Raw genomic sequence first — 14,006 nt, 5'->3', positions numbered from 1 at the left:
TTTATCTAACAAATATAATCAGTGTAATCTAATTCTTGGTACCCTCAATGAATCCCAAACAACTAAAAAAATGATTCATTTCTTTTAGCATTTACAGATATTCTTTGGGTTGTGTTTGCTTAACGTCTCTGGAACAATAAATACACTATACATAATTTTTCAAATAGAGTGGTATCAGTAAGATCATTAGTTTTAATAGAGTTTCTATGAGCCATAAATAAAGTTAATACACACATATATAAAGCGTTTACTATACTGCACCAGCCTGGAGGCATTTACTGAACACCAGCACAGAAAGCCACAACCCAAATAATGCACAATCATAGTTCCCAGGTGTAAACATAGACACTGAAGTTCAGCATGTTTAAGGTGAGTGAAATAGGCAGGTCAATACGTTTAAGAAGAGGTAGCTATGGGGGAGGGGGGACTCTAGAAATTTACATAGGAGATCTTTGAGTCCTTGGCTGGGTACTAAACTATGCATGCATAATAAGACATCCTGGGTCCTCTAACTTTTCTTAGAGGAAAAGTTAGGACAGGCTCTGTGTTGGTAGATCAGTGGTTAGTGTACTGGCCACATGAACCAGGCCTATTAAAACAAAACACAAAAAGCCAGGCTTTGTGGCTGGTGCCTGTAGTCCCAGCTACTTGGGAAGCTGAGGCAAGTGAATTGCTTGAGCCCAAGAGTCTGAGGTTGCTGTGAGCTATGATGCCACAGCACTCTACTGAGGGTGACATAGTGAGTCTCTGCAGAAAGAAAGAAAGAAAGAAAGAAGGAAGGAAGGAAGGAAGGAAGGAGGGAGGGAGGGAGGGAGGGAGGGAGGGAGGGAGGGAGGGAAGGAAGGAAGGAAGGAAGGAAGGAAGGAAGGAAGGAAGGAAGGAAGGAAGGAAGGAAGGAAGGAAGGAAGGGGAAAAGGAAGAAAGAAAAGTTAGGACAGAACATTCCATGTTGAGAAATCAGCAGGTGAAAAGATGTGGAGTAAGAGGGTGCAAAGATATGGAGTAAGAGGGAACCTACACTTTGGGGAAATTACGTGCAGAAGCCTGCCCTGGCTCTTGAGTTAGTAGCAAAGGCCAGATCATAACAGCCCCAAATGTTGGGTGTATACATGTGATCAACGAATGTTCATTGTTGACCAACAGCTTAGTGGTTTATTTGTTTTGAAATTTCTTTCTTAACTTTTTCACTTTTAGATACTGCCATTCTTGAGTCTTTATTACTTTAAGCATTTGGTGTTTGATTTCAATCAGGTATTAACATTGTGTACAGATTAATATTTGTTCACATGGCTAATCTTTTTTAAAAAATGCCTTTGTAGGCTCAGCTCCCATAGCTAAGCGGTTACGGATCTGGCTACATACACAGAGCCTGGTGGGTTCCAACCTGGCCCAGGCCTGCCAAACAACAATGACAATTACAACAAAAAAAATAGCTGGGTGATGTGGTAGGTGCCTGTAGTTCCAGCTACTTGGGAGGCTGAGGTAAGAAAATCGCTTAAGCTGAAGAGTTTGAAGTTGGTGTGAGCTGTGATGCCACAGCACTCTATCAAGGGCAACAAAGTGAGACTCTGTCTCTTAAAAAAAAAAAAAGCCTTTGTATGTTTTGGGCATCTGAAAAAGCCACCTTCTACCATGCAAATACATTTTTACTAAGTTATAATTTTTGATCAACACTTGGAAAGGAACAATATTGAATAATGGTTTTATAAAAAGGTGGGCTCTTGAGTCAGATTTATTTGACAAACCCTTAAACCCTTATAAGCTTTCAGTTTCCTTGGCTGTCAAATGAGTATAATAATAACACCTATTTGACAGTGTTTTCTGAAGATTCAGTTTGTTCAAGATTTTGACAGCGTTTTCAAGATTCAGTTTACTTAGTAGTGTATAATGCTCGGCACATTACTAAATTATTCATATTATTTTTATTTTGAGAGGAGATGACTGGAAAGCTCTCAACTAAAGAGGGGTATATTTAACACCAACCTGTTAATAAGGGAAAAAGCTCAAAAGACAAAGAATGGGGCTATAATAGAGAAGCAAAGGTTTCTCTCTGAAGGGCATATGGCAGGGAATGAGAGCAACAATGGCAATTTGGGAGACATTAAGAAGTGTTTGGGCTAGGCACCCATTCTTCAATGGTTAGGGTACTGGCCACATATACCAGGGCTGGCGGGTTTGAACTGAGCCCAGTGGGCTAAACAACAGTGACAACTGCAACAACAACAACAAAAAATAGCTGGGCATTGTGGCAGGCACCTATAGTCCCAGCTACTTGGGAGGCTGAGGCAAGAGAATAGCTTCAGCCCAAGAGTTGAAGGTTGCTGTGAGCTGTGATGCCACAGCACTCTACCGAGGGTGACATGGTGAGACTCTGTCTCAAAAAAAAAAAAAATGTTTGGAAGTTGCGTGGGGAAGTAAGGTGAGATAAATGCAAAAAAAAAAAAAAAAAAAACAGAAAATTGGCTTTTCCTTCTGTAGTCCACTATTTCTAAGAGGGTTTCCTTATCTAGGAAAAATATTAATGTATCATATTAACCACTAGATGGCATTCTGTGAACTTTTTAAGTAATGTATAAAAGCTTCACTATTTATTATTGTGTCTCCAATGTGTAGGTATAAAGTGTAAGAAAATAGCAGTTACGAAAGGTGTCACTCACTGTTTCTTAGGTAGTATTCACTGGAATGTTAATATATTATTTAGTTTTAGTGAATCAAGTATAAAAATTTCTTTAAAAAGAGATTTACTATAGGCTCAGCGCCCATAGCACAGTGGTTTACAGCACCAGCCACATACATCAAGGGAACAGGGTTGGAACCTGGCCAGGCCAACTAAACAAAACTGACAACTCCAAAAAAAACAAACAAAAAAAAAGCCAGGTGTTCTGGTGGGTGCCTGTAGTCCCAGGCACCTGGGAGGGTGAGACGAGAGAATCACTTCAGCCCAAGAGTTTGAGGTTGCTGTGAGCTGTGACGTCACCACACCCTACCAAGGGTGACATAGTGAGACTCAGTCTCAAAAATAAAAAAGAGATGGGTGGCGCCTATGGCTCAGTGGGTAGGGACCTGATAGTGGCGGGTTCAAACCTGGCCTCAGCCAAACTGCAAACAAAAATATAGCTGGGTGTTGTGGCAAGTGCCTATAGTCCCAGGTACTCAGGAGGCTGAGGCAAGGGAATTGCCTAAGCCCAGGAATTGGAGGTTGCTGTGAGCTGTGATGCCATGGAACTATACTGAGGGCAATAAAGTGAAACTCTGTCTCAAAAAAATAATAATAATAAAACATAAAATAAAATTAAAAAGAGATTTACTGGGCAGACCTGTGGCTTAGTAGGCAGGGTGCCGGCCCCAAATATTGAGGGTGGCGGGTTTGAACCAGGCCCCAGCCAAACAGCAACAACAAAAATAGCCAGGCGTTGTGGTGGGCACCTGTAGTCCCAGCTACTTGAGAGGCTGAGGCAAGAGAATCGCCTAAGCCCAGGAATTGGAGGTTGCTGTGAGCTGTGATGCTACAGTACTCTACTGAGGGTGATAAAGTGAGACTCTGTCTCTACAAAGAAAAAAAAAAAGAGATTTACTATAAAGGGAAGTGAAAAAAATTAGGTGATTTCTTTGGTAAATCTTCAGAATATGAGTCACTTAAGTAATAATGGCTCGGTGCCTGTGGCTTAAGTGGCTGAGGCGCCAGCCACATACACCCGAGCTGGCGGGTTCAAATCCAGCCAGGGCCCACCAAACAACAATGACGGCTGCAACCAAAAAATAGCCGGGCATTGTGGCCAGTGCCTGTAGTCCCAGCTATTTGGGAGGCTGAGGAAGGAGAATCGCTTGAGCCCAAGATTTGGAGGTTGCTGTGAGCTGTGAAGTCACAGCACTTTACCCAGGGTGACAGCTTGAAGCTCTGTCTCAAAAAAAAAAAAGTGTAATAATGGCCACATTGCTCATTTTTCTTCATTCTCTATGTATTTGTTATATTCTTTTTTTTTTTTCTGAAATAGACTTTCACTATGTCGCCCTCCCTGGGTAGAATGCTCTGGAATCACAGGTCACAGCAATCTCAAACTCCTGTGCTTAAGCGATTCTCTTGCCTCAGCCTCCCAAGTGGCTGGGACTACAGGCACCCACCACAATACCCTGCTATTTTTTGGTTGCAGTTATTTAGCTGTTGTTTAGATGGCTAGGCCAGATTTATTTCAATATATAGTTTCATTTTTAAATTAGAGCTGTTAAAATTGTTTATAATAAAAAATTATCAGAGTTGTAGAAGACATTAATAAGCTATTAGATACTGAGTCAATGGGGCAGCACCTGTGGCTCAGTGAGTGGGGTGCCAGCCCCATATACCGGAGGAAGGTGGCAAGTTCAAACCCGACCCCGGCCAAAAACTGCAAAAAAAAAAAAAAAAAAAAAAAGATACTGAGTCAGTGAATACAATTACTGAATCAGGCATTTATAAAAGCCATGTTTAGTAGAGAAAAAGTCCAGTTATACTACTTAACAGACAGAAACATACTTTAGTTTTTCATTTCTAATTATAGAACATTCTCACTTTAACATAATTTATCCTTTTCACCCAATTACTACACTGCCAACAAAATGTTTTCCAAATTTTAAGTCTTTCTTTAATAGTTACAAAGTATAACTTAACTGTTAAGAGTTTTTTTTTTTAATGAGAAATTTTTGTTTTTGCTTTGAACCTGTTTGATCAAAAAGTACTGGACACCACTACCATATAAATCAAAATGAAGAATGGAATTAAAAACAAATTTTCTATATTATCAGAAAATTATGTGTTAATACATTTTAACTGTTACACAGTTCTACTTTCAAGGTACTGGTTCCAAGGTACTACAGTGTTTTTATTGAAAGCTATAAATCATAGTATTACTCTTTTCAAGTCATCCATAAGAAAATGGCAGTGTTCACTAAGTACAAAAATTATTATATCCAGTAGGTGGTATTCTATATAGTTAAGACAATTCTTGACAAAACTAGGTTTAAAAAATGCAGAATGTCTTTCTAATTGCCAGTTGTCTCGAAAAATATCAGAAAATGCAGAAAATAGAAAGTAATTGATTATTATTTTGCTTTAAGCCAGAAATTATTCTAAGTAATAAGCAATAAAGATAAAAGATGTGATTAAGATACTATATCTCTCTCTTTAGACAATGGACACTTTTCACCTCAGAAAGTTCAATTCTGACTTCCTTTGAATTAAGTTCATTCTTGATTTTCGTTGTCTAGAAAAGGGCCCCATTTTAAATAGCTAATTTGAAGAGTTCATAATCTAAAATAATTTTCTCCACAGGATTTTTTTTCAGTATGTAAACTATAAAAATGGCAAATGATTAAGTCAGTTATAAAGAATTTGTACCATAGTAAAAGCTAATTTACAGTAACTGTCAATAGATACCAACACACTTCTACACCCAAACCTAAAAGTTACTACAGTATTGAGGTTAGAATTAGCATGAGTCTTCCATTTGGTCGAATTTCCTTTGCTAAGTAATACTGTTGAGAAACCCAAAAAAGAAACCTTAGTGGGTCCTTCCAAAGCTGCGTAATTTGCCAAATGATTTTTCCCTCTGATCATGGAGCCTGTTCATTCCTTCAATCCTTCTCTAGTCGTTTAGCTTTTGCAATATTTTCTTGACGTTTTTGTTTCCTCTTTTGCTCCTTCTCCCTGGCCTCAATCATGTTGGCCAACTTCCAAGACAATACAGCACTTGCTAGCAACAGTGGAGTAAGGGCCAAAATAACTATTGTAAGGAAGCCATATGGGTCCTTTGCAGCCCATTCCACAACACACTTAGCCCAAGCCTAAATATCAAACATCTTCATAGCAGTCTTAGGATGCTTGAGTTGTGATCTCTTAACTTTGTCCTGGTATTATTAGTGAGCCAATCACAATTCTGGACTACCTTTAGAAGGTTTAAATTCTATACTGTGGGTGAGCTAACGTGGCTGCTGGCCCATGGGAACCATGTTCACTCGTCCCCCTCAGCCTTGGTAAGCGTGGGCCACTCCGCAGAGCCAAAAATCCCGGGGAACCGGCGTCGGCCCCACCGACACCTAGCACGGCAACTGCCTGCGCTAGGAACTGGAACAAAACCTAGGCAACAGCCGTCCTTATGTTGTGCCAGGGATGGGGATCCTCTTTTTTTTTTTTTTTTAAGAGACAAGAGTTTCACTTTGTCCCCCTCGGTAGAGTGTGGTGGCATCATAGCTCACAGCAACCTACAGCTCTTGGGCTTAGGCAATTCTCTTGCCTCGCCTCCCAAGTAGCTGGGACCGCAGGCGCCCACCACAACGCCCGGCTATTTTTTGTTGCAGTTGGCCGGGGGCCGGATTCCTACCAGCCACCCTCAGTATGTGGGGCTAGTGCTCTACTCACTGAGCCACAGGCAGCGCCCATAGGCCTCTGTTTTCTTATTGGCTGCTGGCTGGGATAATATAATACTCAACTCCTACAGGCTGCTCTTAGGCCCTGGCCCTGCCACCTCTCAGTCACAGAGTACCTCCCTTAAAGCAAAGCTGTCCTGCTTAGAATCTCACTGACCTCTTTTCAATCAACTGGAGAAAACTGATTGGTAACCTTAATTACATTGCAAAATTGCAATGCAAAACCCTTTTGCTATTTAACAATCATGAAGTAATGCCAGTGGAATCATGGGGCCCATCTAGAATTAGTTGCTGGATTAGGAGTTCATTTAAGAAAAGGAGCATTGTCTTATGAGCATTTGCATCCTAGCTCCTAATATAACTTAGCAAATTGTAAATATCCAGAGTGTGTCTGTTGAGTGAATGAGATTCTAGGATAAAAAGGGTAAACAGAATGGGTGTTTGAAATGGGTGATCATGTGTAAGTACCAGGAACCTTGCCACAAAAAACAAGGCATCTGCCTGTTGAGATTCTTATGGCAAAAGATTTGTTAAATGACAGTAGGAATTGGGAGAAAAAACTTGAAAACCCTAACTATGTAAAAAATACATGTTTTAGTTGAGCTAGCTTACACATTAACTTCATTATAATTTGTTGTTTTTCTAGGAAATAGAACACTTAGACTTCAGACTGAGTGGAGAGGCAGATGCAGCTGGAAACGTAGGTCTGGAAGAGCAGGTCTGGAAGAGCTAGTTCAATGTGCAGCTGGTCAAATGGAGCTTCATGAGAGATACAACCTTTCTGAGACAGTCGGAGGAAATTGTGAAATTATTTTTTATTTATTTTTTATTTTTATTGTTTGAGACAGAGCCTCAAGCTGTTACCCTGGGTAGAGTGCCATGGCATCATGGCTCACAGCAATCTCCAACTCCTAGGCTAAAGTGATTCTCCTGCCTCCACCTCCCAAGTAGCTGGGACTACAGGAGCCCACCACAATGCCAGGCTATTTTTTGGTTGCAGCAGTCATTGTTGTTTGGCAGGCCCGGGCTGGATTTGAACCTGCCAGCTCAGATGTATGTGGCTGGTGCCTTAGCCTCTTGAGCCACAGGCACTGAGCCGGAAATTGTGAAATTATAAATGAACTAGCTTCTGCCTCTACCCAAAAATGCCAAATGAAGAAGAAAGGCTGAATGAGCTGGGAGGTCACACAGGCTGATAACAACCTCATGTCATAGGAGATGTTTGTCAGAATTGTGGGGAATCAGTTCAAGTGCAATGGGAAAGGAAGTTTTGGGACTTTTCTTTTCTGATCACAATGATGTAAATAGACAGCAAAATATTGAATTTTGCACATGCTGCCCTGGAAATCATTGCTGCCATTGTACTGTGCTTCATGTCCTTGATTGGGCTTGAGTGAAATGTAGACTTACTGCTATTTGCAGGTGTTGCACACAAAGCACTCCTTTATAAGAAAGATCATAAAAATATATGATAGAAAATATTTGGAGATTACTTATCTGAAAGCCTTGCTTTCTTAAACATAGTTCTCTCATATTACACGTTAGTAACTTTCTAGTGTAATTACACTTCAGCACTTCAGAGAAAAGGAGGCGAGGCAGAGAATGCAGGCCAGTGGGTACAAATGCAGCAGGTGTTACACGTGCAGTGTTTCTTTTAGAGTTGTCTGTTCCTCCTGATTACAGCAGGTCTGATTTCCATGCTTATTTGCACAATATTTATCTTAAGTTTTTGTGATTGGGAAGTTATCTGCCTCATCAGACTTATTGAGGATCCAAGTGGGATACATTTGTATGGTGAACTGTGCAATCATCTAAATAGCAATAGATGGCGTAGCAAGTTTGAAACAGACATGAAGGGAGTTGTTCAGAGATGATGTATATGGACAGCATTTTCACTATTGCTGAATGTGAATGATTAGAAAGAAGATATTTTTCTATCACTGTAACAGTATTCTGATGGTTCTTACATAATTAAAATGTTCACTTATGTAATCTATATCAGCTATGTTTACTTGGTATCATATTGGAAAATATAGCTTTTAAAAATGTTTATAACTATATGTGACATTAATATGCCTAATGATTAAAATTTTAATGATAAAAAAATAAAATTGAATCTTCTTATATTTTTTCAAACCCAGTATGTACAAATGTTATCCTTTAAGGCACACAGATCATAAAAAGATCTTGGTATCTTTTTAATGTTTCAGAAAGAATATTACTTATTTTTTGTTAAGAGTGGTTATGTTTGTTTTTTAAATTTGAATAGATTTTTTTTTTTTTGAGACAGAGTCTCAAGCTGTTACCCTGGCTAAAGTATGGTAGTGTCATGGTTCACAGCAACCTCCAACTCAGATACAAGCAATCCTCTTTCATCAGTTTTTTCTATTTTTAGTAGAGACTGGGGTCTTGCTTTTGCTTAGGCTGGTCTTGAACTCGTGAGCTCAAGCAATCCACCTGCCTCAGCCTCCAAGTGCCATCATGCCTGGACTTGAATGAATAATTAACTTGTTTTTCAGATGGTACTAAATGTGGAAAGATGTGTGTTAAATCTATGGTTTGACCAATGTAAGAACTGGGTTTTCTTCTTTTTAAAGTTCCCTTCTAGGCTTGGCACCAGAGCTCAGTAAGTAGGGTGCCAACCACATACGTCCAGACTGTGGTTCCAGCCCAGCCCAAGCCTGCTTAAAAAACAATGACAACTGCACCAAATAGCCCAGTGTTCTGGCAGGCGCCTGCAGTCCCAGCTACTTGGGAGGCTGAGGGAAGTGAATCCCTTAAGCCCAAGAGTTGGAGGTTGGTGTGAGCTGTTATGCCAAAGAACTCCACTGAGGGCAACATAGTGAGAATCTGTCTCCGCCCCCACCCCACCCCCCCAAAAAAAAGTTCTCTCGTACAGAGTTTTTTGCTGTTGGTTTTTTTTTGAGACAGAGTCTCAAGCTGTTGCCCTGGGTAGACTGATTTGGCGACACAGCTGATACCAAGCTCCAACTCATATAAATAAGCCACTCTTACAATTAAGTGAGTCATTTGCCTCAGACTCCCAAACAGCTATGACTCCAGTCGCCTACCAAAATGCCCGGCCATTATTTTTGTTGCAGTTGTGAAGGGGGCGGTGGTAGTCTGGACCGGTGTGGGAGGGTGGCGGGACTCCCAGGCCGCACTGTGCCTGGGGCGCGGATCTCCGCCAGTCGCCCTATCCTGCCACGCAGGCCTTGCCAGAGGCCCTGGTCACCCCAAGGGCGGGGAGGCGGCGACACCGCCGCCCCGGCCCCACCACCCTGCCGCCTCCTACTCTTTCACCCTACCTTTCTTTCCACCGCCGCGGCACTGCACAGCCTGGCCAGCCAACCTGAAGCGGGTGGCTGACCTTTTCCACCCGAGAACCAGAGTTGACCTTGGTGCCCGGCTGGCCCCTAGCGGGCGGGGGAGTCATCATCAGTCTTCCCCCGGAGGCTGCAGGGCGCTTACCTTGGCCCCCAACCCCACCCCTTTCCAAGATGGCTTCTGGGGGATGGGGACCCTACGCCCTTTACCTCTTGCTCTTTCAACATGAGGATCTGAGGCGGGACTTGGGGGTCAACCTCGCTGCCACATCCCTAGGCAGCCTGAGGAGGCACAGCTGGGCGATGCCTTGCCCCATCCTGGCGGTGGCCACGACCAAGTCCAAGGGCTCTGACCCTGGCTGCCAAGGCTGTTGGCAGCAGTGGGGAGACCCTGAGGCTTGGCTGCCGCTCGCTCCGCCGGCCTGCACCCCCGCCCTTCCTGCTGGTCTTCGCACCCTGGTGGGGAAGCCTCCGTGAGGCCTCCCGCGGCCTGACCCCCACCACCCCAAGAGATCTGGCCCCTGGCGTCAGGGCCCAGGCCACGCTGTACAGGCCTTGCGTCCTGCCTACTTCCCTGCTGCCAGGGCCGCACTGGACTGTCGCGGCTGTGTGTGGCTAGGGCCCCAGCAGCCACAAGACAGTTAACACTACCTACAGGCAAGTGTGCAAACACAAATTCTCTGTACTCAAAAACTCAAAATCCTATAACCTTACATCATTTTCTTTAGAAATAGTTCTTTTGGGGTGGTGCCTGTGGCTCAATGAGTAGGGCACAGCCCCATACATGGAGGGTGGTGGGGTTGATCCCGGAAACATCCAGACTGAGAAAAAAAAAGAAAATATATATCTCTTTTCCAGACAGATGGATAGTTCAAGATGTATGATCAGTGGAAAGAATCTAGAACTCCAACTAAAGTTCTCCTCCAAGATGTAGGCAGATGTTCCATGGCAAAAGTGGCTTCGGTGAATGAGTGGAGACACACACACACACACACACACACACACACACACACACACAGAAAGAAAAATACATGCAGGTGTATCTGTGAGATAAAGTCCTACATTCGAAATTGCTACATCAAAACGTTTGCCTACGCATATGGATGTCAAATAGGGGCATCTGTAGTAGAAAACAGTGGTGGACATAAAGGAAAGATGACTCATCGGGGAAGAAAGAGTCCATTTCTTCAGAAATTCAAGAGAGTTGGCAACCATGACTTGTGTTGGTCACAGAAGGCAAGGCAGGGCTGGGGTGGGGGGGGTGGGAAAGGGAAGGGTGGAAGGTTTCTAATGAATGGCAGGCGAGGTTTGAAGTATGATCTGAATTTCTGACATCAGAAAATCCCGCCCCCCCCCCCCCCGCCGCGGATGTGGGGGAGATTGGTACAGGCCAGGTAGAAGCAGGATGGCGTCTGCCATCGATTTTGAGCTCATCTCAGCCATTCTAGGCCAGTCGCTACCGAGGCGATTGGGTTTCCTGGACATTCACGTTTGCTTTTCTGGGACGGTGGCTGCAGAGGTTGTCCATTGGTGTCCTCCGCCCTCCACTTCTTATACGGTTACCACAACCGTGTGTCTCCAGCATCCATCTCTCTGCTGGAAGTGATACTGCTGGACCCAAAACTAGGTACATTGAAAACTACTCCCGCCCAACACAACACACAGAGAAGCGAATACACAGACCTTGACCAACCAAGCTCACTCTGCTTTCTGTTGTTGTTCTTTTGGGGCAGGGGTGGGGTGGGGTTTGTTGGTGTTTTTCTTTGTTGTTATTGTCCTTATTTTGTTTGTTTCTCAATTTGTGTTGTGTTATGTTGTGTTGTGTTGTGTTGTTTTCACTGGGAAAGCAGGTCTACTTTTAATTGTCGCTGACCTAACTGCATCCGGGAATGCCTCTGGACAACTCAAATAAAGAAATAAATAAACACCATCGAGTTGGCCCATCAAAGAAGCGGGAAGGGTTTTTGACAGCCCCGTGGCTTCTGAGGCTTTGGCGAAGAACAGTCTATTCCTGAGGCGGGTCCTGTTCCCACTGAGAAAGAGAGTTTCCCACAGAGAAAGGCTGGGGATGAGCCAGGGACCTCAGGGCCGACCCTCATCACTCTGAGAGTCCATACAGAGTCACTGGTGTGTCAGCCTCTTCTCCCAACCCGCTCCTGTCCTCAGGTAGGCGGAGACTCTCTGGACACCCCCATCGAGAATGCCAGGAGCTGGGCCAGCCCCCACCCACCCACCCACCCAGTGCCCTCCAGGCCCTTCAGCCAATGCTTCACTGCAGTCCACCTGGCTGGTTGTTCCCAGTGCCCAGGGTAGGGATCGATAAAATATGCACAAGAGGGAGGAGCTCAAAAGCCTCATCATCTCCTCCAAGCACGCCAGAGAGCAGCAGTAAAAGGCAAACAGCCCCAGTGAAGCACCGGCCCTCAGAAGACGCGCTCAAAGTGCGTCTGGTTGATGGTGGCGGGATTGCGGTTCCGGTTGTCGGACTGCTGGGTGATCTGGCTGCCCTTCCAGCGTGGCGGCGCCAGGTATTCAAACATGGACGTCAGGTGGTTGGACAGCATGCCCTTGAGGTCCGAGGGCATGGGATCAGACCAGAAGAAGTCGTGGTCGAGGGCGTCATCGCTGTCGACGCGCTGTGCAGGATCCAGCACCAGCAACTTGTCGATGAGGTCCAGTGCGTGGGGGTCGCGCACATAGGGCCGCAGCCTGTCCTTGACCTTCCGTTTCTGGCCCTTGACCAGTTCCAGCTTCCCATAGAGCTCGTGCCTGTCCACGTTTGGCCACACCTCAGGGGTGATGGAGCCACAGAGCTGGCTGATGAGGGCGAGCTGGTGCTGCTCCGTGTGGCCCTGCATGATAGGGCTGCGGATCCACATCTCCGCCATGATGCACCCAGCACCCCACAGGTCAATGGGGGGCCCGTAGTCCCGCGCCCCGAGCAACAGCTCCGGTGGCCGGTACCAGAGTGTCACCACACGGTTGGTGTATCGGTTGGGCTGGCGGTTCTTAGCCAGGCTGAAGGCCCGCGCCAGCCCAAAGTCTGCCAGCTTCAGGACCCCATCGCGGGTGATGAGCACGTTGGCAGCCTTCATGTCCCTGTGCAGGATTTTGTTCCTGTGGAGGTAGTAGAGGCCGTTCAACAACATCTGCATCACTCTCTTGATCTCAGACAGCGTGAACTTGACCAAAACGTTGCCCAGCAGTCCAGCAAGGTCATGCTCGCAGAGGTCCAACACCAGGTATATGCTGCCCCTCCAGCCGTTATTCGGGGAGGGTTTGCTTCGGCAAATCTCAATCAAGTTGACCACGTTCTCGTGTTTTAGGAGCTGGAGGATCTTGATCTCCCGCAAGGCCGTAATGGGGAAGCCCGCCTGCTGGTTGTCCATCAGGACCTTCTTCAGAGCCACCTTCCGGCCGGTCTGGCGGTGCTTGGCCTTAAACACCACCCCGTAGGTGCCTTGGCCGATCTTGGCGAGCTTCTCATATTTGGTCACCTCGTCACAAAAGGGACACTCCACTGAGTCGTACTGCCTCGCCATGGCCGCCTCCAGCGTGCCGCCGCGGTCCCCAGACACTGCTGCGGCCGCTCCTGCCGCCGCCGCGCCGCTAGGGCCTCCGCGGCGGGGACAATTCCGCCTCCACGGCGGCCACTTCCCGCCTCGTGGCTCCGGCCCCACGTCGGGCGTCCTCCGTCCGCCACCAGGACCCCTGGGACTTGTAGCTCCCGGGAGGCCAGGGGGAGCCGGAGCTGCAGAGGCGCCTCCGCCGCCGCCACTGGTGGCGGCAGCCCAGGTCTGGGGTGCAGGGAGCCGGGGCGCTGGGGCTGGGGCTGGGACTGGGGCTCGAGCAGGTGCGTACCCCTCCATCGGGCTGGGCCGCCGCCCTTGGCGAAGCTGCCGCGGCTGTGGCGCGCGGAGGGAGGTCCGGGGCAAGCCACAGTGCCCCGCTCCTCCTCCGACCCGGCCGCCTCCGCCGGGCTGCGCGGGGGGCGGTCCCCAAGCTGCGGCCGGGGCGGTGTGGGCACGCTGAACCTCGCTGACCCTCGCTGGGCAGGCGTGCTCCTGGTCCTGGGGTGGGAAGCCACAGGCTGGAGCGACCACTCTGCTGCGCAGTCGGGCAAGGAATGAAGCCCCAGCCCTTCCACCTGCTCGCCTTATATGGATAAGCCGCGCCCCGCCCTGTCGGCTCCGCCCCACCCACCCTGGCGGCGGGGCCGTCAGCCACGCCCACACGTTTGACCTGGGCTGCCCCCTGTCCAGGAGTTAGCTGGACCCAGTC

General features: G+C 46.6%; 1 protein-coding gene and 1 pseudogene across 1 annotated transcript; both read right to left on the bottom strand.

Moving 5' to 3' along the window:
- Positions 1-5,607: 5,607 nt before the first annotated feature.
- LOC128595564 (small integral membrane protein 15-like) lies at positions 5,608-5,832 on the bottom strand (annotated as a pseudogene).
- A 6,316-nt stretch (positions 5,833-12,148) lies between these two features.
- Positions 12,149-13,315, bottom strand: LOC128596912 (cyclin-dependent kinase 9-like). The gene has a single exon (XM_053606756.1). It carries the CDS (start codon positions 13,265-13,267, stop codon positions 12,149-12,151), a length of 1,119 nt encoding a protein of 372 aa, XP_053462731.1. The 5' UTR covers positions 13,268-13,315.
- Positions 13,316-14,006: the final 691 nt, after the last annotated feature.

Source organism: Nycticebus coucang, chromosome 10 (genome assembly GCF_027406575.1).
Source record: "Nycticebus coucang isolate mNycCou1 chromosome 10, mNycCou1.pri, whole genome shotgun sequence".
NCBI classification, from domain to species: domain Eukaryota; kingdom Metazoa; phylum Chordata; class Mammalia; order Primates; family Lorisidae; genus Nycticebus; species Nycticebus coucang.
The sequence above is the reverse complement of the archived record's forward strand: the minus strand, read 5'-3'. Positions and strand labels throughout refer to the sequence as shown.